Source organism: Piliocolobus tephrosceles, chromosome 15 (assembly GCF_002776525.5).
Source record: "Piliocolobus tephrosceles isolate RC106 chromosome 15, ASM277652v3, whole genome shotgun sequence".
NCBI lineage: Eukaryota > Metazoa > Chordata > Mammalia > Primates > Cercopithecidae > Piliocolobus > Piliocolobus tephrosceles.
The window spans coordinates 106,325,103-106,350,935 of NC_045448.1; the positions used below are offsets into that span (position 1 = coordinate 106,325,103).

General features: G+C 45.1%; 1 protein-coding gene across 1 annotated transcript in view; it reads right to left on the reverse strand.

Annotated features, from left to right (window-relative positions):
• Positions 1 to 25,833, reverse strand: part of VWA3B (von Willebrand factor A domain containing 3B) — a 233,983-nt gene that overhangs the window by 128,568 nt on the left and 79,582 nt on the right. The window contains 1 exon segment of the mRNA XM_023211441.2: positions 15,597 to 15,722. Within this exon segment, the coding sequence (XP_023067209.2) occupies positions 15,597 to 15,722 (126 nt within the window).

Here is a 25,833-nt window from a genome sequence, read left to right on the forward strand (position 1 = left end):
ATTGATGGAGTTAGGGAAATTTAGACTGAGTGACCTGAAATTCACATGTTAAGTGGCGAGGATGAGAACCCTAAAACTGAGTATGAATGCTGGAATGAAACCAAGATGGAAAGCTGAATCTACTTCCTTCAGAAAATTAAAATATTTGTCACCTTTGTGATCTTGCATCACTGTTGCTAAGGTTTTTAAAAAAATCTTTAGTCAGCATATTTATTTCATATATTATTTCAAAAACTTTTTGAGATATAATTCACATATTATAAAATTCGACAGCAAGGTGACTATAGTTAATGGTGATAAATTATATTCTTGAAATTATATTCTTGAAAAATCCAAAGAGAACTATTAAGTGCTCTCACCACAAAAATGTTTACTATGTGAGGTAATGTAATTTTTAATTAGCTAGATTTAACAAAATTTCACAATGTACATATACTTCAAAACATCATGTTGTACATGATAGATACAATGTTATCTGCCAAATTAAAAAAAATAAAGTATTGGTGTTAATTATTCTTTAAACACTTGAAAGAAGTCACCAGTGAAGACATTTGGTCCTAGCTTCTCTTTGTGCAGACTTTTAAAAAAAATTACTAACACAGTTGCTTATGACAGATCTATGCAGAATTTCCATTTCTTCTTGAGTCAGTTTTGGTAGTTTGTGTCTTTCTAGGAATTTGTCCATTTCGTTTAGGTTATCTTATTCATCAACATACAATTGTTCATAGTAGTCTCCTATAATCACTTTTATTTTCAAAAGGCTGGTACTCATACCCCTTCTTTCCCATTCCTGATTTTAGTAATATGGGTGTCTCTCTCTCCATCTCTCTCTCTCTCTCCTTTCTTGGTTTGTCTAGGTAAGGATTTGTCAGCTTTGTTGATCTTCTAAAGCAACAAACATTTAATGTTTTAATTTTATTGTTTTTCTATTTTTCATTTTATTTATAGCTTCTCTTTTTTTTTTTTTTTTTTTTTTTGAGACGGAGTCTCGCTCTGTCGCCCAGGCTGGAGTGCAGTGGCCGGATCTCAGCTCACTGCAAGCTCCGCCTCCTGGGTTTATACCATTCTCCTGCCTCAGCCTCCGGAGTAGCTGGGACTACAGGCGCCCGCCACCTCGCCCGGCTAGTTTTTTGTATTTTTTAGTAGAGACGGGGTTTCACCGTGTTAGCCAGGATGGTCTCGATCTCCTGACCTCGTGATTCGCCCGTCTCGGCCTCCCAAAGTGCTGGGATTACAGGCTTGAGCCACCGCGCCCGGCCTAGCTTCTCTAATTTTTTAAAATTATTTCCTTCCTTCTGTTTGTTTCACTTTAGTTTACTCTTCTAATTTCTTAAGGCAGAGGTTTGGATAATTGATGTGAGATCTTTCTTCTTTTTTGAGGTAGGTATTTTCAGCTAAGCACTGCTTTAGTTGTATCCCATAGGTTTTGGAATGTCAAACTTTTTGTTTTCATTCACTTCAAATAATTTTTAAATTTTCTGTTTGATATATTTCACCCTCTGGTTATTTAGAAGTATGTTGTTAGTATTCACATATTTGTCAATATTCAAAATGTCTTACTCTTATTTTAATTTCATCCATTGTAGTCAGAAAGATACTTTGTATGATTACAATCCTTTTAAACTTACTGCAACTTGTTTTGTGGCCTAACATATGGCCTATTCTAGAGAATGTACACTTAAGAATATGTATTCTACTGCTGTTTCATATAATCTTCTATAGATATCTATTAGATTTAGTTGGTTTGAAGTGTTGTTTAGTCTTTTATTTCCTTGTCAATCTTCTGCCTAATTGTTTCATCCCATATTGAAAGTGGGATAATGAAGTCTTCATCTACTATCATCAAACTATAGAAGACCTTTCAATTCTGTCAGTTTTTGCTTCTTGTATTTTGGTAAACTGTTGTTACATGCACATGATTATGTATTCATAATTGTTACATCTTCCTGGTAAATAATTGACACTTTTATCATTATCAAATGTCCTTTGTCTCTAATAAGAATTTCTGTCTTAAAGACTCTTTTGTCTGAAATTAGTATAACTATTCAGTTCTCTTTTTGTTACTTATTTGTATGGTATATCTTTTTCCATTCTTTACATTCATCCTATTTCTGTCATTCAATCTAAAATGTGTCTCTTGTAGACAGCATATAGTTAGATCATGCAGTTTTTTTTGTGTGTGTGTGTTTTGTTTTGTTTTTACTTATTTGCCATTCAATTAAGTGTTTAATCCATTGGCTTTTTCCTTCTTTTCTTCTTTTTCTTTTTTTTTTTTTTTTTTGAGACAGAGTTAAGCACTCACTATCCTGTCCAGACTGGAGTGCAGTAGCTATTAACAGGTGCAATCATAGTGCACTGCAGCCTCAAACTCCTGGCTTTAAGCAGTCCTCCAACCTCAGCCTCTCAAGTAGCTGGGACTACAGGTGTGTGCCACTGTGCCCAGCTAATCCATTTACACTTCATATAATAAATGATATGGTAAAATTAATGTCTGCCATTTTGTTATTTGTTTTCTACATGTCATATATTTTTCATTCTTCTGTTCCTCTATTACTACCTTATTTTGTGTTAACTGAATATTTTCTAGTATTCAATTTTAAGTTATCTGGAATTTCTTTTACTATTTCTTAGTGGCTGCCATGGAGATTTTAATCAAAATCTTAACTTATCACTCAGATTAATCAACTTAATTTCAATAATATACAAAACATTAAATCTATATAACTCTACTGCCTCCCCCCTCCATTGTGTTGTTATTCTCATATAAAGTATACCTTTAAACACGTGTGTTTATCAGAACAGATTAAAATTTTTTTGCTTTATAAAGTTGTCTTTTGAATCACATAGGAGAAAAAATAGTTACAAACAAAAAATATATTTATACTATAATTTCTGTTTACCCACGTAGTTATCTCTATTGGTGCCCTTTATTTCTTCCTGTGGATTCAAGTTATTCTCCAATAGTCTTTCATTTTATCCTGAAGGATTTCCTTTAGTATTTCTTTAGGGCAGGTTTGCTGAAAGTAAATTCTCTTGGTTTTTGTTTATATTAATTTTTCCTCTTTTTTTTTGAGACAGAGTCTCACTCTGTCACCCAGCCTGGACTGCAGTGGCACGATCTCAGCTCACTGTAACCTCTGCCTCCTGGGTTCCAGTGATTCTCCTGCCTCAGCCTCCTGAGTAGCTGGACTTTATGGTATGCCATTGGTCTCTTAGACTCTGTTAGGTGTTTTTTCATTCTTAATCCTTTTGTTCTTCAGACTGGTTAACCTCAGTAGAGCTATCTGAAAGTTCAGTGGTTTGTTCTTCTGCTTGCTCAAATCTGGTGTTGAACCCCTCTAGTCAGTTCCTCATTTCAATACTTTGTACTCCAGAACTTTTTTCAACTCCAGAATTTCTATTTGCTTCTCTAAAAAAAATTTCTCTCATTATTGATAGCTCTATTTGGTAAGACATTGTTCTTATACTTCCTATGTTCTTCAGACATAGTTTCCTTTAGTTCTTCGACATATTTAAAATCACTTATTTAGTATCTTTATCTAGTAAGGTCAATGTCTGGGCTTCCTCCTGGACATGGACAGTTTCCTCATGGACAGTTCCCATGGACTGCCTTTTTTCCTTTGTATGGTCCACACTTTGTTTCTCTGCATGCCTCGTTTTTGTTGTTGTTGTTGACAACTGGACATTTTAAATAATAAAACTCAGCAACTCTGGAAATCAGATTCTCCCACCTGCCCAGAGTTTGTTGTGATTCTGTTTGTTTATGACTCCTGAATTCTGTAAAATCTGCATTCTTTGTCATTTATAGCCACTGGAGTCTCTGCTCAGTTAACTCAGTGGTCAGCTAATAATTGAACAGAGATTTCCTTACATCTTTTGACTATTCCTTGCTGAGGAGCTGTGTGTGTATCAGGCCACACTTGCCACGCTGCAGCAGTGAACAACTCTCCCTCAGCCTTTACTTCCTGCTTGTGCACAACCTCAAGCTCAGCCCAAGATGAGAGCTGAGGGCCCTCCTGAGTCTTTTCTTGAACATATGCATAGCCTGGGCATGCCCACAGCCCTGTGCATGTGCCTGCCTGGGCTATGCATGATAGATTCCCAGTAGTACCCCAGAGCTTTGGAAAAACTAATGGACATCCCATTCCCTAGTTTTTCATCTTAAGTGTTTTTGGTTTACCTCTTGTTCATCCTGACTGTTATCTACAACCTCAGTCAGCCACAAAGTTAATCAGTCACTTCTCATTGTTTTTGACAACTGTCCCCAGAGAAAAGGCTTTTCCCATGGAGGAAGAACTGAGTGAAGTCAAATAAAGAAAGCTTTGTAAGTGGGGTCTTCCAGAGAGCCAGTGGACAGGTCAAATAATGAGAATTATTCTGGAAATGAGGCTTTGAAGGAACTCCAACCCCATCCTGCCCCCTCCAGTGGCTGTGAGCCTGCGGTTTCCACTGTGATCACAAACTGTTGGTTTACAAGGTTAATGAGAAGCTGGAGCTGTGGAATGTGAATAGGACTAGCTAAAATGCCACCAACTCACTGTTCTTACTGAAATTCAATTTTTTTTTTTGAAAAAACACTCCCCAGATTGCTGCACACCTTGGGTTAATTCCTAGAGTTATGAAAAAAGTTGATTCTGATAAGGTCCTTGTGCCTTCTATGAAGGAGAAGTTTTGAAGGTCCTTAACTCTGCCATTTTTGCCCAGGTATTTTGGCGTTTCCATAATTAGGGGCCCAAATACACTAAATATAATTACTTACTAGGTTTGTTGTGCTTTTCCACAGTCATTTTTTTTTTTCTTTTGAGACTGAGTCTCGCTCTGTTGCGCAGGCTGGAGTGCAGTGGCACGATCTCAGTTCACTGCAACCTCCGCCTCCTGGGTTCAAGCGATTTTCCTGCCTCAGCCTCTCAAGTAGCTGAGACTACAGGCGCATGCCACCATGCCCAGCTAATTTTTGTATTTTGAGTAGAGACGGGGTTTCACAATGTTGGCCAGAATGGTCTCGATCTCTTGACCTCGTGATCCGCCCACCTTGGCCTCCCAAAGTTCTGGGATTACAGGCGTAATCCACTGGCGCCCAGCCCTCTACAGTCATTTTTTAACAACATGATTTTTAATGTTGACATTTCACCATACCTGTATCGCATTCCAATGTTTCCCAAGTTAAATGCATAGCATCTACAAAATTCTAATCAACAAATTCTCCCAAATTTGAGGAGAAAATTTTGAGAAATTAATCATGAATCATGGGAGAATTACATGGTATTTTTCTGCAAATGTTTTGCCACATGTGCCTTTTGTCTGGAAAATACAAAGCTCAGTGCCCACTGGAAAATGCATTATTTGAGTAAACACAGCCTTGGTGCTTTCTAGCATTCTCACTCGTTGCTTATTAATCAACCTTGTCAAAGTTCACTTGACTACACAGAGAGCTTTACAGATATAAAGGCATTGAGAAGAAAATGTGAGTTCTAGGAAGAAATATTATTTTATCCTTTGCCTTGCCTGAAGTGTGAACACTTTGACAAGTGTGCCATTTCCTTCTGGTTGCATAAGAAACCAGCTGTGCCCTGCCCCAGATCTCTTCTGCAGCCTTCTTTGAGCAAAAAGGGAAGACACTCTTGAGAAGATAAACATGTACAAGTACTCTGTAGATTAGCTTGTTCTGTTCTCAAATTGCAAGTCATCCTGTTGGCAAAATGGTCTTCATCTAGTACACTTATTAAACATCTAGCGTTGCTGCAGAACAGAAAACTCAGATGATATTTCACCTCTGTGGATATCAGAGTCCAAAGAACTTGGGGTCAAAGATTCAGAAACATGGGGTTCCTGCTTGATACGCCTTTATCTTTATACCAAGAATGTTCACTTCATCCCAATAGTGTATCTGAATTCTCCACCTACATAGTTAATCGCCTCCTCTATTTCTCTACCAGGCTCTCAAGGATGCTTCAGTCTCAACAGGTTCAAACAAAATGTGTCATCCCCCACCCTCACCTGGTTCTCCTCCAGCATTCTCTCAGCATAGTGGACGACACCGTATCCATCCAGGAGCTTACTTTTGACACCTCCATCTCCCCCACCCCCAAGTCCTATTGATACGAAGTGCTGGGAAGGAAAGAGCTGGTCCCTTTAAATGATATGGAAGTGGGGAAGGAAAGTGCTGGGTACAGGAAGGGTGTGGACCCTGGCTAGGGCTCCACCCCCATGGACCTAGGTGAGGACATGTGTTTCTGTTTTCTTGCCCAAATGTTGCATTTCCCAAGACCACCCTGGCCTGTCATGCCCCCATTCTGTACAGAGACAGAAGCAGCTGGACATTGAGAGGAGCGTATCAGAGGAGGAACACACAGGCGGCTGGATGTCGGGAGGAATGCACTGGCATGCCAGCAGGCCACTGACCAGCAGAATGACGCAGAGTTTGGCTGGGGTAGTCAGAGGAGAGCCCGGGCTGCCAAGCAGCCTGACTCCAGGGGAAAACCATCACCCTTCTGGCTCCCCCATCTGCTGAGATGCTTCCACTCAATAAAACCACTCATTCTCAAGCCCACGTTTGATACGACTCTTCCAGTACACCAAAGCAAGAATCCAGGATACCGAAAGCCTCTGTCCTTGCGACAAGGTAGAGGGTCAAATTGAGGTGGTTAACACAAGCAAGAGCATCTTGTAACACAAGCCCATTGGGGCTGCAGGAGCTGTAAACATTCACCCCCAGACACTGCTGTGGGGTTGGCACCCTACAGCCTGCCCGTCTGAATGCCCCCCTAGAGGTTTGAGCAGCGGGGCACTGAAGAAGCAAGCCACTCCCCCATCACACATCCTGCAAGGGGGACAGGGGAACTTTTCCTGTTTCGTTGTCAATTCAACAACCAAACTCTCCCTCATACCTGCCCATTTATCACCTTCACAGGCTCCTCCTGCTCTTGTTCAGGATTGCCAGCGTCACTGTACTAACATCTTTATTCTCTTCCCTCATCCTGTTGGTCCCCTCGTCTCCAACTTGTTTCCCACCCAGTAGCCAAAGTGATTTTTTTTTTCTAAATGTAAATCTGATCTTAGCATTCTCCTGCTTACAATCCCCTAGCGGCTGACCATTGGTATGAAATTGAGGGTGAACCCCTGTACCGCGGCCTCCAGAGCCAGCACAATTGGGTCCCTGCCTCCCTCTCCAGACTCATCACTGGACACTGCACTCCAGCCACACTCCTCTTTCCAGTTCTTCTAAAGTGCTGTTCTCCTTTCTGCCTCGGAGCCTTTGCATACGCTGTTTTTCTTCCTGGCAAGTACTCCCCGCTCTCTCCCATCCTTTCACCTCATTCACTTCAACCCTCAGATATCAGCTCCAAAGTTATTTCCTCAGGAAACCTTTCCTTGACCCTGGGAATAGCTCAGAAGCTCCCACTTTTCTCAGTCGTGAATACCCCATTTGTGTTCATCTGATTTTCTACCTTCATGGAGCAAGAGATGGTTCATGTAGGTCCTGCTTTATGAGGGCCCGTTCCATGTCTCTTATTTACCATTATGTAATCATCTACCACAGTGCTACATAGAGTAAGCATTAAATAAACAAAGAATAGACAAGTGCATTAACCTTTGCTGAAGCCCTCATTAGATCCTACCTATGGGACAGCACAGGTCTAGGTGTTTTACGTGTGTTTTCTCATTTAACTTTCATAACAGTCCATGCAGTAGGTATTATCATTATCATCCACATTTTGCAAATAAGGAAACTGAGGCACAGATAAGTGTCTTGCCCAGCATCACACAGCAGGAGTGGGCAGAGTCAGGTTTAATATCTTTCTGGCTGGGTGCAGTGGCTCACGCCTGTAATCTCAGCACTTTGGGAGGCCGAGGCGAGTGGATCACGAGGTCAAGAGATCGAGACCATCCTGGCCAACATGGTGAAACCCTGTCTCTACTGAAAATACAAAAATTAGCTGGGCATGGTGGCGGGCACCTGTAGTCCCAGCTACTCGGGAGGCTGAGGCAGGAGAATCACTTGTACCAGGGAGGCAGAGGTTGCAGTGAGCCGAGGTCGCACCACCGCACTCCAGCCTGGTGACAGTGATATTCCGTCTCAAACAAACAAACAAAAAATCTTCCTAACGCTGAGCCTGCGCACTTCATCACCACCCAGGACTATAAAGACATCTTGCTGATTATTTAATACAATTGCTAATGAAAATAAGCACCATCCCCCTCTCCATCTATTCAAAAAATATGTGCTCTAAACTCCTGCAGACCTACTGTAGTTTACAACGGCCTGCAGAGTCTGAATGAACCTTTCGCCATTTCCTTGTCTTTTGAAACTGAATTTGGTATTCTGAAACAAGCAAGTATTCGGAGTCCAATCTTGAGTCTCAGATGATGATCTTTTGGACTGTCTCTGTTCATGACTGAAGCATGACTACACAATGTGATTAGACTAATGATCTCTACTGGGTCACAAAATGGCTGTGAAGGTTATTCCAAATGAGGAGTCCCTGAAATGCTTTGAGAGGCAGCATCATCAAAGAAGGGTCAAGCTTCCCAAACTTTGGACAAATTCTATTGATTGACTCATTGATTCACTGATTCATTCATTCATTTTGAGACACAGTCTCGCTCTGTCACCCAGGCTGGAATGCCGTGGTGCGATCACCACTCACTGCCACCTCGACTCCCCACTTCTCGACTCAAGCGATTCTCCTACCTCAGCCTTCCAGGTAGTTGGGACTACAGGTCTGGACTGAAGTGATCTGCCCACTTCAGCCTCCTAAAGTGCTGGGATTACAGGTGTGAGCCACCATGCTCAGCCTGGACAAATTCTTCAACGTTTTGTGAGAAAAGCCACCTTCGTGTTTGAGGGTCATGCCTAGAACAGGCACACTGAGACACACACACATAAACACACACACAGACACACACAGAATGCCCAGGTGTGTCCCACCCACGTCTCTGAACAGCTCAGCGCCAGAGGAGTGACTCTCCTTCTCTCTTTTTTCACTTTACCGAGAGTTGTATTGAGCTACAATTGACATATAATATCTCATACGCCTTCAAAGCATACACATTGGTAAGTTTTCACATACATATGGTTAGATGTATGTTTATCGCCTTGCTGTTTGTTTTCTATTAGCCCTATCTGTTCTTTGTTCTTTTTTTTTTTTTCCTGACAGGTTTTGGTTTGTGTATTTTTAATTCCGTTTTATTTCCTTTGTCAGCTTGTCTTGTTATTTCAGTGGTTATCTTAGGTTTATAGTACACATCTTCAACTTCTCGTAGCCTAACGTCAAGTAATATGACATCACTTCATGTATACTATGTGCCAATGATAAACTATTTCAGCTCGCGTATGTCTGAAAATGTCTTTATTTTGCCTTTGTTTTTGAAAGATATTTTTCTTTGTACAGAATTCTAGGCTGAATGTTTCAGGTACTGAAAGAAAAAATGCTGCCCCGCTGTCTTTTCATTTGAGTGAGAAATCTGCTGTCATCCTTGTCTTTGTGGCTTTGTGCATATCTTTTTTGTCGTTGTTCTGGCTGCTTTTAAGATTCCCTCTGTATTAATGATTTTAAGCAAACCAATTACGATGTCTCTGGGTGTAGTCTTCCGTATTTTCTTTTTTTTCTTTTTTTTTTTTTTTTTGAGACAGAGTCTCGCTCAGTCACCCAGGCTGGAGTGCAGTGGTGCGATCTCGGCTCAGTGCAAGCTCCGCCTCCCGGGTTCACGCCATTCTCCTGCCTCAGCCTCCCAAGTACCTGGGACTACAGGCGCCCGCCACCTCGCCCGGCTAATTTTTTTGCATTTTTAGTAGAGATGGGGTTTCACCGTGTTAGCCAGGATGGTCTCGATCTCCTGACCTCGTGATCCGCCCGTCTCAGCCTCCCAAAGTGCTGGGATTACAGGCTTGAGCCACCGCGCCCGGCCGTCTTCCGTATTTTCTTGTGCTTAGCATTCACTGAGCTTCTTGGATCTCTGGGTTTGTAGTTTTCATCAAATTTGGAAACTTGTCAACACATTTCTTTAAATATTTTTCTGTTCCCTGCCCCTTCTACTTCCTCCCCTCAGGAATCCCATCTAATGTATATTTGGCCACTTGAAATTGTCCCACAGTTCACAGATGCTCTTTTGGGTTTTTCCAAATTCTTTTTTTCCTATGTCTGTCTCATTTTGGATAGTTTCTATTGCTGTCTTCAAGTCCACTCATCTCTTTTCCTGCAATGTCTAATCTGCCATTGATTCCATTTAGTAAGCTTTTCATCTAACACATTTTCTTAAGTTTTCATCTCTAAAAGTTCAGTATGTGTCTTTTTAAAATATTTTCCTTGTCTAGACTTAGCTTTTGAACATATGGAATACAGTTATAACTCTGAGCGATTCTTCTGCCAATTCTAATGTCTGTGTTAGTTCTCAGTCAGTTTTGATTGATGGATTTTTCTACTTATTACGGGTCACATTTTTCTGCTTCTTTTCACACCTTGTAATCTTTGATTAGATGCCAATCATTGTGAGTTTGACCTTGTTGGGTACTGGATGCTTTTGTTCTTATACATTTTCTTGAGCTTTGTTCAGAGATGCAGCTATGTTACCTAGAAATAGTTTGTTCTTTTCATGTCTTGCTTTAATGATTTCTTAGGAGGGCCCAGAGCAGTGATTGATTTAAAGCTAATTATTCCCCATGACTGAGGCAAGACCTTGCCAAGTAGTCTCCCCAGGGACCCATGAATGCTAAAGCTTTCAGGCTGATGAGAACAGGCACTGTTCTTGGTCCTGCGAGAATTCCAAGCCCCGTTACTTCTAATTCTTTCCAACGGCCCTTTCCCATACTCTTCTCACATGCATGAGCTGATCAGTATTCAAATGAATTCTTGAGGGGAACCCTTTGCAGATTTCTGGATGTCTCTCTCTATGCATCTGTCTCCTCTCTGGTACTTTGTCCTGTGAATTGTAGCTGCCTTGGTCCCTCCAGACCCTCAGCTCTGTCTCCCAAACTCAGGATGTGTTCTGGGCTCCGCTTGGGTTCCTCCTCTGTGCACCAGGGCCTGGAAACTCTCAAGCCAGGAAGCGAGGGAAACCTAGAGCTCACCATTTTTTTTGCCCTGTATGTCAGAAATCACCAGCCTTCATCATTAGTGTTCAGAGTCCTACAAACCATCGATTCATATATTTTTGTCATTTTTTTTTTTCCAGGGAACTCTCATGTCCTGCTCTTGGTAATTAAAAGAGGTTAAAAAAAAAAAAAAACTATCAGTGGCCTCACCTTCTTCTCACCTTCTTTTCATCCCAGGCACCAGACTCATGAGACATTTCTCCCAGCAACTGCCCTCCTGGTCCTATGGACCTGTATGTGCCAGGTGACCTAGAACCACTGTGCAGAATGGCAGCTTGCTGGATCTCCTCCGATCTGCCCCTTCCCTCTCCTGCTGGCCACCTTCTCTCCTGGGGTCTGCAGGTCCTGAGCAGTCAGCTTAGGGGAACAGCTGCTGCCTTCCTAGGAGGCCGTCCAAGCCAGTCTTGCACTGAGCCAGCTTTTGCCTCAGTAACTCTGGGCTGTGGTGGGAACGAGAGCAGGTCGGACACGTGGTATAGACTCTGGGGCCAGATTGAAGTTACGGAAGCTGAGATGGCTAGCCAATGATGAAAGGTCCTGGCCAAACTTTCCTTTTTAAACAGAGATGGTACATTCAAAGAATTCTTTGAAAATTTCTGCTTAGAGTTATTTTGGGTTTTAGTTTATGTGTGTGTGTGTGTGTGTGTACTAGATTGAAACAAAGGGAACTGATACATCATTGTCCAATATCTGAGGCTTATAACTCATCTGTTTCCTTCAGAAATAACATCCAAGACCTTCTGTTAACTCTTAAGACTAACTACACCAAACTTAAATATGCCTCGTATTAGTCAGCTTGGGCTGCCGTCACAAAACACCTGAGGCTGGGGGGCTTAAAGGCCAGACATTTATTTTCTCTCTGTTTGAGGGTGGAGGTCCAGGATGAAGGTGCCAGCAGCGCTGGTTTCTGATGAGGCTGTTCTTCCTGGCTAGGAGATGGCCAACTTCTCTCTGTGCTGCACATGACCTTTCCTCCGTGTGCTTGTGGGGAGAAGGCTCGCTGGTGTCTCTCCCTCTTCTTACAAAGACACCAATCCTATCAGATTAGGGCCCTCCTTTTATGACCTCATTTAACCTTAATTACCGTTTTGTTGCTTGTTTGTTTGTTTTGAGACAGAGTCTTGCTCTGTTGCCCAGACTGGAGCGTAATGAGGTAATCTCTACTTACTGCAGCCTCCACCTCCTGAGTTCAAGCAATTCTTGTGTCTCAGCCTCCCGAGTGCCTGGATTAAAGGCCTGTGCCACTACACCTGGTTAATTTTTGTATTTTTGGTAGAGATGCGGTTTTGGCCATGTTGACCAGGCTGGTCTTGAACTGCCGACCTCAGGTGATCCACCCTCCTTGGCCTCCCAAAGTGCTGGGATTACAGGCGTGAGCCACCATACCTGGTCCCTGAATTACCTTTTTAAAGACGCTATCTCCAAATACAGTCACATGGTGGGGGCTTCACTGTATGAATTTGGTGGGGCACAATTCAGTCCACACACTCCCCCAAACAAATGCCTTAGCAGCAGGCTCCCCCATTCTCTTTGCCAGGCAGAGGTGCTGGGTTTGGCCTGGGTCCCCTGCTGGGTGTTCATTTTCTTCATCTGCAGGATGACAGGGGACCGTGTGGGTTTTCCAATGGGTGTCACTACACGTGAGCAGCTCCTCCAGACAAGCCTATTAGGCCCTCTCAGGAACCCCCAGGGAGCCAACCCTAGCAATATAACCACGGCAGCCAGTGCCCTAGGCCCAAGTCAGGACACCCAGTCACAGGAAAAGGCCACAATCGGCAGGAATTTATCAAGTCACACAGAGCAGGCTTGCCCACGTCTCAACCTCTCTCTCCCTCTACACAAGTCCCCGTCCCCATTTCTCCTCTAACTGCATCCCTTTCCGGGCTGGCCTGCCCTCCCTGCTCTCTGCCCACTGCACCTCTGTAACCCAGGAGGCACTGCAGCCTGGCTGGTTCCAAAATTAGCTACACACTAGGATCACCTGGGGAGCTTTCAAAAGTCCCAGTGTCATCCCTTAGGGATTAAATCAGGATGATTTAATCAGACACCCTGATTACATGGCTGATGGGTGGGAGGCAGACATCAGTACTTTTACTGGTGGACCAGGTTTCGAATCTAGGCTCCATCACTCGTTAGCTGTGTAGCTTTGGGCAAGTTACTGAAGCCAAAACAGAGATAATAGTAGCAGTAGCATCTGTCTCTTAAGATTGTGGCAAATATGAAATGAGTTAATACTCATAAAGAGCCTTAAACAGTGCCTGAGGTGTAAGGTATGTGCGTCTACCAGGTGTGCCCCAAAGGAAACCAGCACCTTACAGAGGAAAGGCCAGGCAGGAGAATCTGTATACCAACTCCCTCAAGTGTGAAAGGGCAAAGAATGAGCGGATATCAAGCTCCTGCTTGGTGTGGAGCATGCGTTGTTGCATTTCATCTGCACAGGGGTTCCTCAGCATCAAGATTATGATAGTGGTTGTGTAGAAGAATATGGCTGAAAGAGACAAAACTCAGGTGGGTCTAGTGATGGAGCTGGGATTTATAACCGGGTCTTTCTCACCCCTAAACTCACGACCTTTGTTATGAAAAATGCTTTGCTTTATGAGAAAGAAAAGGGAGAAAATCCTTTGTGTGGTCTCAATGTCATTCACGAGTAAAAATGCAATGAGCTTGTTTGTATGGTGCAGTTGTGGGGCTGGAACACATTAAATACCAAGAAGAGTTTTCATTTACTCAGTATCAGGTAGGTGCTAATTAAATCATGGAAACTAATATTAAGATGAATATAGCTCCACTGCTAGCATTGTTTGTAAAAGTTTAACTAGGCAGGAAAGTTTCTGTTCTGCATTTTGGGTTTAAAATCAGACTATGTTTGCTGGCTATGTGCCCATGGCCAACGACTTAACCCCTCTGTGACTCAGTTTCCTCACCTGTCAGTTGGAGATAATAAGAAACTCCCTCATAGAGTTATGAGGCTTCAATGAGCTAAATATAAGCCCACCCCTCAGGGCAGCAGCTGACACGCAGTATGTGCCCACACAATGGTCATATTTCTGTTACTACCATTTCGGGAATGCAAATCAAACTCCAAGATTGGAGTCTTCCAAACTCCAAAATTTCAAGTGGCTATTCCAACTTAGATGAAAGAGTGCTAAGTGAATACCAGAAATGCAACTGGATTTTAATAATTTCTTTTTAATATTAATAACTCAAACCCCTATTCACACTACTCCTTCCAAGTAAACATTCCACACGTTTTCCCCAGCCTGTGCCCCCTTCTGCCGCAAGGTCCGGGACCCTGCTCAAAGAAAACTGATTTAGGCCTTCCCGTAGGCATCTGAGAGTGAGTCAGATGGTTGCCTGCACAGACACAGACAGCTCGGATGGGATTTTGTCTGCATGTAAGGGTCAAGGTTAGCCGAGCCCATCACTGAGCTCTCCTCCTGCTCCTCCTCGCTGGAAGAGCACAGGCAACTTGACAGTCTCCCCCTGTGCAGCCTTCAGCCAGGCTCCTCTGAATGCTCTTTTCAGCGACGCCTCAACCTTCGCACTTCTATGCTCATCTCTGCGTCGCCCGATTTCAGCAAAAAGCCTCAGTCAGTGTAGCCAGAATGCCCCACCCTCAGTATCTGATCGCTTGGCTATCTGATCAGCATCTTCGTTCCCACCGCCCCTGTGACATCTGATCACATTGGCCTCTCTCCTGCAAGAATCCTGTCAAGCTGGTTTAGCCAGAAGCCCCCGTGCCCCTAACATCTCCTCTTAACAACTTTCCATCCACTGGCACCCCCTGCACCTTTGCTATGAATCCCCACCTGTCCCTGTTGTACTCAGAATTGAGCCCAGTTTTACACGGAGGTCTGGTTTCCCTCAGTATACAAGAGCTTGTCAAGAACCTGTTTTGTTGTTGTTGTTGTTGTTGTCGAGAACCTGTTTTGTTGTTGTTGTTGTTGTTGTTGTTGAGACAGAGTCTCCGTTGCTGGGCTGGAGTGCAGTGGCACAATCTCGGCTCACTGTGATCTCTGCCTTCCAGGTTCAAGTCATGCTCCTGCCTCAGCCTCCTGAGTAGCTGGGACTACAGGGGCCCACCACCACGCCCGGCTAATTTTTTGTATTTTTAGTAGAGACGGGGTTTCACCATGTTAGCCAGGGTGGTCTCGATCTCCTGACCTCGTGATCTGCCCGCCTCGGCCTCCCAAAGTGCTGGGATTACAGGCGCGCCTGGCCCAAGAATCTGTTTTTACCACTTTACCATCCAGCTCTGGGTCTTGACAATCTCCACATATGCACACATGCGGGCACATGGGCACACACACGCGTGCGTGTCCATGCATGTGTGTGTATGGCCCTCTCCCCACCCCTCACCCCACACAGCTCTGGCTGCTCTCCCTAGCTGCTTCTTACAGCTGGGCTCTGGAGCTCCCCTGGTCAGGAACACGGAAGCAGCCCCTGGTCCCCAGCTAGTAACATTTATGAATATTTTACACCAGTGACCAGAAATAGCACCAACCGCAATCCACAGTAGCCACGTCGGGCTGGGAAGGCTCGGCCACCAGCCTCTGGATCTGGGCCAGGGTGCTGCAGGCTTCCTCCATCTCTCGCCAAACGAGAAACACGTCCTCTCTGACACCGGCTCCTGAAAGGGAAGACACAGCATGAGTGGCTGGCTGAGACAGGCTCGGGAATGTGGCAGCCTGCCTAGCAGGCCTGACACATTGCAGCCAAGTTTCTGGAACATTTCTGAACATCAAATTCTGCTTCCCCCACTAATCTCTTTCTGAGAATCAGAACTGAAATCCCCGAGGAAGTGATATCATCTCAAGAAATCATAAATGCAGACTTTAGGATGCAATAAATCCTTCTAAAGTAAATGTTTGTAGCAGCCAGAATATTTAAAATGAATTATTGATAATACCCAAATAAGAGAGGAAGAAAAACATTCCAAAGCACCTCATGCAAGCCAGGGTCACCGCTGCGAGGAAGGGAAATGCAATGGCATGTTGTGAAAGCAACAACACCCAGTCCTTTCGCCATGTAGCCCAGGTGTCCTGCTTCTTTGAAACCACAAGTATAATATTTCCCCTAATATAATAATGATGGCCTGGTCTCCTTTTCTGGGCCTCTACTGTCTCAGTTAAGGATTAGGTTTGACTGTGTAACATTTTTTTAAAATGAAGTGGCATCGTTCATTTAGATATTTATGTCTTTCAATCAATCGAAGTCCATGCTGAGGAGCGTGGTTTAGGGCTGGGAAAGAGGCTCTGGCCTCATCAAGATCCAGGCTCTAACAGATGAGTGGTTTCCAGAGGTGGGAGCAGGTGGGGCGGGGGAAAGGGATGTGCACTCTGGGGTACGCCGTGCAGAGGTGCACCATGAGGGGTCCTGTCCTGCTGCCTTAACTGTATCAAGGTCAAGGTCCTGGCTGTGCTGTGGCACTATGTCACTAAGGAGGACAGCGGGTAAAGACGGATGGGCAGGCCAGGCACGGTGGCTTATGCCTGTAATCCTGTAAAACTTTGGGAGGCCAAGGCGGGCAGATCACTGGAGGTCAGGAGTTCGAGAGCAGGCTGGCCAACATGGTGAAACCCCGTCTCTACTAAAAACACAAAAATTGCCGGGCACGGTGGCTCAAGCCTGTAATCCCAGCACTTTGGGAGGCCGAGATGGGTGGATCACAAGGTCAGGAGATCGAGACCATCCTGGCTAAGATGGTGAAACCCCGTCTCTACTAAAAAATACAAAAAACTAGCCGGGCGAGGTGGTGGACGCCTATAGTCCCAGCTACTCGGGAGGCTGAGGCAGGAGAATGGCGTGAACCCGGGAGGCGGAGCTTGCAGTAAGCTGAGATCCGGCTACTGCACTCCAGCCTGGGTGACAGAGCGAGACTCCGTCTCAAAAAAAAAAAAAAAAAAAAAAAAAAAAAAAAAAAACACAAAAATTAGCTGGGCATGGTGGCCTGTGCCTGTAATCCCAGCTACTCAGGAGGCTGAGGCAGGAGAATCACTTGAACCTGGGAGGTGGAGGTTGCAGTGAGCCGAGATCGCACCACGGCACTCCAGCCTGGGGGACAGAGTGAGACTCCGTCTCAAAAAAAAAAAAGAATACATGGGCATCTCCCTGTATCACTTATTACCACTGCATGTGAATCTACAATTATCTCGAAATAAAAAGGTTAATTTTTAAAATCTTGAAAACAGATCCACACTCTTTCTATCTATGCTCCTCGGTCACTCAGCACATCCTTCTGTCTTCAGCCACCTTATGACTCAACATGGTGTCCTTAGTGCCAAGTAGCACGTCCTGAGCAGCAGGGCCACTGGGAGGACAGACGCACACCCCCTGACGGAGTCAGTTCCTTCGAGACGCCCTGCCCAGAAGGCCCACACCACAGTTTCATTACTTAGCCGCTGCCAGAGTGGCATCATGCGGCCCCGTCTGGCAGCAAGAGAAACTGAGAAATGCTTTTAGGCGGGATACACTGCAGCCCTAAGTAAAATCGGGGCTACAGCCTAAGGAGCAAGGGAGTGTATCCGGGTGGCAACTTGGCTGAGACATGTTCTGCTGCCAAATGCACCCAGAAGCCCCTTCCTCCCACTTCCCAAGTCTGCATGATAATTCGCCGATGCCCAATATCCCACAACCACAGACGATGACAGACCACCCTCCACTCTACAGAGCACCTCAGGAGATTCATCCACCCAGGGCCAAAGGACTGATCCTAAGCCATCAAGGCAGCCTAGGGCAGACCAGAGTTGATGTTTCTGAATTTTAAAATATAGTCAAGAAGGGTAGGGCAGAAAAAAGGGACATCAAAGTTCTAGCCTCTTGAAGTGGGCCAAATCAAGTGAGAGAGTATTAATAGCTGTGTTCCTAAAGGGGCAAGTGACAAGCCCTGACAGAGACGGACGGCTACCGCGGCTCTGCGGCTATCAATAGCCCAGGGAGTGAAATGCGATGTGTCCTGAGCTCCATGTTGAAACTCCAAAAATAACACAGACTGCTGCCAAATGCAAACCTTAAGCCGGCAGGCCTCTGATCACTGTGAAATCAAGACGCACTGCCAGCTGCTTGCTTCAGCCTGGAGGTGTTAAGCAGCAGGAGTCTCTTACAAGTTTCAAATGAGTCAAGGCTTTCCTCTAGACTTGTCAATAATACCTTAAGAAGGAGTACACCACAGGGCAGTGTCAAAGGAGAAAGTTCCAAGGAAACCCAGTTGGCTCTTGGTCATCCAGGGACAGGGAAATGTATCTCTGGGACAGCAGTGACCCGGACGTGCTCCCTGTGCAGGCAGTATCTAGGATTATCACTATCCCAGTCTAGTGATCGCGATGAAGCAGCTACAGACTGCTACACCGGTGATCAGAGAGCAACACAAATCCATCTGATCTGCTTTACTTAAAAGAAAAAAAAAACAAACAAACAGTGAAAAAGAAAGCTACAGAGCAGTGAAAGCATCATGACAATGCACAGGTTTTATTTCAAGTTATTCCTCACACACTGAGGAAGCACTGCCAGTTTTATCAAGGTCACTTTGAAGGACTTAGCTGGGATCTCAGATAGCCACAGCCAAAGGACTGAGCCCCACTGGAGATGGAAGACGATGGGGGGCACAGGAAATCCCACTGTTCTGACCTCCGTGAATTAGAAATTCTCCAGGCTACACTGAGAGGAAACAACACAAAGTCGTATGTATCTTTTTTTTTTTTTTTTTAATGGATTCTTGCTCTGTTGCGCAGGCTAGAGTGTAGTAGCACGATCTAGGCTCACGGCAACCTCTGCCTCCCAGGTTACAGTGATTCTCGTGTAGCTGGGAGTAGCCTCCCGGGTAGCTGGGATCACCACCACGCCTGGCTAATTTTTGTATTTTTTTAGTAGAGACGGGGTTTCACCATGCTGGACAGGCTGGTCTTGAACTCCTGACCCTAGGTGATCCACCCGCCTTGGCCTCCCAAAGTGCTGGGATAACAGGCATGAACCACTGTGCCCAACCAAAGCTGTGTGTATCTTCACTGCCAACGTGGGAGCCAACTAAGGTCTGCCTGACAACAGAAGCTGGATACAGTTCCTCATGGAGACATTCAGGAGACCTAGTGGATTCTCCAACCAGAACGCCTGCCTGCCCATCGCCCGCCTTGCATGACCACTGCCCTCCCAGATGCCTGGTAACAATTTGAAGGCTGGGCACAGTGGCTCACATCTGTAATCTCAGCACTTTGGGAGGCCGAGGCAGGAGGATCACCTCAGGTCTGCTGTTCGAGACCAGCCTGGTTAACATGGTGAAACCCTGTTTCTACTAAAAATACAAAAATCAGCTGGGTGTGGTGGTAGGTGCCTGTAATCCCAGCTACTCAGGAGGCTGAGACAGGAGAATCTCTTGAACCCGGGAGGCAGAGGTGGCAGTGAGCCAGGATCCCGCCACTGCACTCCAGCCTGGGCGACATAGCAAGACTCCATCTCAAAAACAAACAAACAAAAAAACAAAACAAAAAAACCAATTTGCAGGCTCATGGTAAAATGCTAACATACCTGGGAGCAATGTCACAGTCTGCTCTGTTTTTCATTAGCACCTAGTATTGACTTCTCAGACTGGCTAGTTTGACAAATAAAATGAGACTCAGGACAGGAAGTTCTGATGTCAAGGAGAAAAGTCCACAGGGTACCTGCTGCCAAATGCCATTTTCCTGTCCAGTCTTCGACATCTCACCTACAGGATAAAACCCGGTTGCCAGAGTCCAGTTCATTAATCCGGTCATTTGACAAGTAAGTGTGGAGGCCCTCCTCTGCAGTGGGTGGGCCCTGCTGGTGCTGGGGATGCAACAACCAGGGCCCAGCTCCCTGGGCTGGCATTGAGGTCAGGGTTCAAGGCTCCCATGACACTCCTCTAACACTCTGCACCATGAATCCGGTCAGAGCACTGTCCTCCCAGCCCTGTCCTCTGTATCAGAAGACTGAGCCCTCCGCTGCACTCACCCCATCCCACTCTTCACTGAAGACATAATCTTGGCTCCACCACCCCAGGAAGCGGTGAGCTGCCTCCTACTCCCCCTTCTCAGTCCCGTGGAATGAATCAGGGCACCGCTGGACTCCATCCTCTTGCTGCCAGGACATGCTCAGGCCACACCATTAGTGAACCTGTCCATGCCTGCAGTTCAGTTCCTGGCTGCCTGTCACTCAGCCTCCAATTCCCAAGAACACAAAGAACCAGGAGCCAGTGATGGTGACATCATTCTGTGCATGACCTTGAGTCCGGTCTAATTTAAGTCAGCCTTCCATGAACACAATGCTTATTTTTAGTAGGCAGCTGCCTGCAACACAGCTCGGCACTCGGCAACATGTCCCCGGCCTGCCAGCTGTCGTGGGCTGGCGTCTGCGGCTGTCCTGCGGTGCTCAGGCGCTTGCTGTGTGTGTGTACACAGGCTGACTTTGCCCAAGGCTGACTTTGCCCACTGGATGGTAAACATCTTAAGCATAGGGACAGTGTCTTTTCTTCCTTTGTACCCGCCACAGCACTCAGCCCAGGTTCTAGTGTTTTCTGCAAGAATTTCTATTCTTCCTTTTTATTTTTCCTTATTACATAGAAATAGTTCTGGAGCACCTAATACATCCTTTCCTCATGATTACAAGAAACTCTTCAGAGGGATATGCAACAGACTCAGATCATCTGAGCACATGGCTATGTCCGAGGTATTCCAGACACTGACAACAACATCCCTTAAGGCATGAAGTCATTTCCTTCTAGGTTCATGCTACAGTAAGCAAGACTCCCCCCAAGTATCTGAAGTACTATCTTTTCCAGGACAGGAGGAGAAAAGTAATTAGAAAGACAGGCAGGTGCAGTGCTGATCCAAGGTACAATTAAATGTTGCCCGGGGAGAGGGCAGCCCGGAAACGAGACCACCCTCGGGACCCTTGAGTCCCCGACCATCCCCTCGGTCCCTCTGTGGCTCATTGCTTGTGGCCCTGCCCAACCCCAGGACTCTCCGGTGAAGAGCTGGTCCTGCCAGGTGTGCAGCTCGCGGTCTGCCCGACCCCCAAACGCCTATTCAGTCAGGCAGATTTGAAAGACCTGAATATAACTATGAAAAGGTAGTATTTTCAGGAAAAAGCAGCACATGCTTCTATTTTCAGAAAGCGACATAACATTAAAAAAATAATAATAATACACTGCCAGGTGCTAAACATTCCCAGAGACCTAAAATCACTGTGAGATCTGGTAAAAGGGCCACATTGCATCTATAAAGGGAATGAAAGCAGTCAAATCAGTAGTTTTTGTTGTAATAAAAAAAATTTCCAGTTATTTCTATTAAATTATATGTTAAGACGTTTTGTTGTCGAGAGGTAATTAAACACCTGCTGGCTTGATCCGGCCCCACTGCCCTAACCACAGAGGCACAGTGTGGGGCTGCTCTCAGTCCCACCCTATGGAAATTAACCATTCACTAATTTAGAGTGAATATAGAGTCATTTCACCATCTGGATAACCATCTAATGTTTTCTTGGGTCTATGAACAGATATGTTTCACAAGAGCCATTATGTTATCTTAGAAGCAATTTCAAATATGAAGAATGGGGAACTCGAGCTATCATCTAATATGTGAATGCGGCACCGTCCCCTGGGCCCTCTCTGCCTCTTCTGAATGGCACACTATAAAATGCAAATGTAATGTGGTCTAATTGTCCAAAATTCATTTACAAAACCCAAAAATAAACCATCACCATTGTCCTCATGGTAAAGAGTAGGTGCTCCCCCAAACTTGGTAAAGAAAAATGACCCCAGGCTCCAGGATGCTACTGGGCTAGTAGACCATAAAGACCCAGGCAAGGGGACAGAGAAACAGTATCTAAGGAACAGAGACAAAGATGTTCATCGACAAAGTTTAGCGGACTAAATCTATTCTACTTAGGATAAGTGATACCATTTATAAGACATCAACTGAGGGGTAAATGTTTATTGACTTGTAAATCCTCTTTCAGAAGAACTTTATGAGTTTCCTTTGGAGCAAATTTACACCAAAAAAATGAGGTTTTTTTAGTTTTTCCATCCAAGAAAAGGCCTGAACCTCTTTTTGCTCGAAGGGATCTACAGTGCACAAAAAGAACAAAGACGATGGCAGGGGTGCTCCCTGATTTCCCATCAACCAACTCTGAACCACAAAGAGCAGGGCTAGGACTATGGTCACTGGGAGCAACCCCGCACTGGCATCTGCTCAGCCTCTGTCCTCAACAACAGCCCTATCTTTGTGAGGATGGTTGTGTGGATGGGCTACTGGGGGCTGGGTATCACTCACATAGACGGGTCTGCTCCCAGCTCTGCCAGGTCATTCAGGAACGAGCAAGTTCTAGGAGGCTAATTATCTTCTTCAAACTCAGAAGACACTGACTTGGAAGATAGGAAGCCAATGCTTTAAAATATTCCCTTCCCAGTAGGACAATCTACTTGGAGAATCATCAACCACTCGTTTATTCAACGACACCCCATCAACGTCAATTCTATCCAGACACTGGAAATACAAAATGAACAGAAAACCATCCCAACTCCAGTGAGGCCTTCGCTCCAGTGTGGTCTTCCAGAGTGTGGTCCTCAGAACCTGTGGCACATGCCTCCGAGATGCCTGTCAGTGCAGATTCCTAGGCCCCACCCCAGACTCATTCTGAGGGTGGAACCCCAGGGAGCTATATTCTTAAGGGGTCCCAGTAATTCTTTGCAACAAAAGTTCTCAAAGCTTTAGTCTAAGACGTGAGAGAGGCATGTAAATAAATTGTCACTCTCCAAAATATTCTTGGAGAAAAACAAAGTTGGGTGATTTCCAGGAGCAATATTCTCATGCCTGGATGTCCCTATTTCTGCCCTACAGAAATGCTCAGAAAAGAAGGCAGCACTCCCTTTCCCCTGCACAGTGCTGGGAACCCCCAACACCATCTTCTAATACCCATTCCAGGCCACCTCTCATTCATATCTTCATAACATTCTACTCGTTCTAAGTGTTACTTATTTTAGATGTATGTTATAATGGCTGCTTCCTGCTGATATACGGAGGAGAATGAAAATTTACTAGGTATCTACTATGTGCCAGCCACTGTGCTGGGCACTTAAACACATGACCACATTGACTCACAACAATTGCCTGAGTCCAGGTCATCACCCCCATTTTACAGATGAGCACACCGAGGCTCAGAGAAATTTCCCCAAGACCACACAGCTGATAAGTGGTGAGGTCAGGATTCAGCTTCAGGACTGTCAGTCTCCAAAGACCCCCACCGCCACACTGGAACACTGGCCTTGGGTGTCCTGGAAAATTCTCATGATACAAGATCTCTGTGAACAAAGCCATTTGTGGTGTGTTGGTCACTGTTAGTTTTCCCTCAAGGGGCTTAAAGACTTATCTCTTCCTACGTCTGAAACCACCCAGTTTGTCATTCTGACGCAGGTGGTGATGGTGGGTGAGCTGTGTCCCCAAGGTCAGGACCTCCGGTGACATTCTGATGAGCAGTGACACACCTGCTGGCTCCGCAGTGATCTGCCTGCATTGGAATCAGTCATCACCCACAGGGATGGCCCGCCAGGCTATCAAGGCTGAGAGCCCCCCCGGGCTTCCACTATCTGGAAGTTTGTCTTCTTCATTAAGCTGTGACTTTCCTTGAGGACAGAACTACGTTTATCTGTTTTCGTAACCACCCTCCCTGGTCCCTTCCTGATACCTGGTTGAGACTTCCAAACAGGCGTTTCCAGAACACAGGTCCCTTCAGGAGAGGGGCCTCCTGTTTTCCTCACTGTATCCCCAGAGCCCAGCACAGCACCCACTTTGCAATAGTAAGTGTGAAATGGATCTGTCACCCTGGAATCAGAACCATCACCCTAAAATCAGAAATTCAAACGCAATCAGAAATCTACACTGGCTCTTTTCCCTGGCAATTCAATTTCATGTTTGAGAGTTTTGAGGGGTTTCTCTCTGCCTCGTGTGTTAGGTGATGCAGGATGACCGGATCCCCTTGATTATTTCAGCACAATTCTAAGGAGTTGATTGTGCTGGCTGACCCAAGACCTGGGCTGAGCCCACCCCAGCCCAGTGTCAAAAGGGATCCGATGAACAAGACGTAGTACAGCCAGGAGCCTAGAAAAAAACTAGGTATGCCAGACGTAAGCCCAAGACGGGAGTGGGAACAGAGGGGTTCCCTGGGCTTAGGGGCTTACTCTCCTTAGTTGGGAAAACGAGATCTGCAGACACCTCAGATAAAAGTGTGCACTAAGGAAAGAGGGCAAGGTGCAGGTGGACAGTTCTTAAGCTAATTGGGATCCTGCAGTTATGGTGGGAAGGAACAACCCCTAAATCATAAGGCAGAAGCAAAAATGACATTCTGAGAATCTGGGGCTCCCTGCCGACTGGGAACCTTGTCTTTCATTCCTTTTGAATCTCCTCCTACTCAACCCTAGTAAGTTTCAAAAGTACACAGGAGATGTTTAATTAATGCTTGTTAACTAACCAGAGGGCTGTGTCAGAGCAGCAGAAAGAAATCCTGCTGGGCTCTGTGGCTCATGCCTGTAATCCCAGCACTTTGGGAGGCTGAGGCGGGTGGAGCACCTGAGGACAGGAGTTTGAGACCAACCTGGCCAACATGGTGAAACCCTGTCTCTACTAAAAATACAAACACTGGCCAGGCTTGGTGACAGGTGCCGGTAATCCCAGCTACTCGGGAGGCTGAGGCAGGAGAATCGCTTGACCCTGGAAGCAGAGGTTGCAGTGAGCCGAGATTGCACCATTGCACTCCAGCCTGGGTGACAGAGTGAGACACTGTTTCAAGAGATTTTAAAAAAAGAAAAAAGAAAAGAAAAGAAAAGAAAAGAAAAGAAAAGAAAAGAAAGAAGGAAGGAAGGAAGGAAGGAAGGAAGGAAGGAAGGAAGGAAGGAAGGAAGGAAGGAAGGAAGGAAGGAAAGAAATCCAAGGCAGCCCATTGTTAGAAGGGGCAGGACTTTGGAGGTAATTAGTCTCTCAGCCTTGTCAATCGCAACGTGGCAACAATTTTGGATGCACAGCTGCATCCACTGAATTCAACTGAATTTTAGCAAGAAGGAAAAAGACTTCTGAAAGAATCTCCTGCCGCTAGTAAGCCATAAACGGGCACCAATCAGTGCTTCTAAATTAAATTGGAGATTTTAGAAACAAAGAAGCAATGCCAAGCCTAAGTGATGGGCCAATACCCTCTAAATAGCTAATTAGAGATCACAGGTGTCTGCCAGGAAAAGGACCTGGTTACTTTTTCCCTTTAAGCATAGCAGCCTGAATGTATCCTTATGTAAATAAAATTCAGTTTCATAATATTTAGTCTTAGTTCATGCATTTTTCTCCACCAACACAAAAAGTACAGTTTCTGAAGGTAGAATCAACCACGTTTTTACAGCTACAATGATTTTGGACTTAAGAATAATATTGGTAGAGTATAATAGCTGTTCTAACGACATTTGCCAGGAGTACTGGACACAAATAAAAATACTCTCAGAAAAACATTACGTTTTGCTATTACCTAATATTTATTCTTTTGATTCATTCATTGCAGCCTTTCTCTTGTCCCATAAGCAAAATATGATGGTGAGCAGAGTGAGAGCTGTTTGATAGTTCTAAACAATGAGCAGGGGCTGGCCAGAGGGCTGTGCTGAGAGGAGATGAAGCCAGGTGAGTCCAGGCTAGAGAGCAGAGCAATGATGGACTGATTAGTGATGCTTTTGCCGTGGGTGGGGTAGGCCTAAAAGT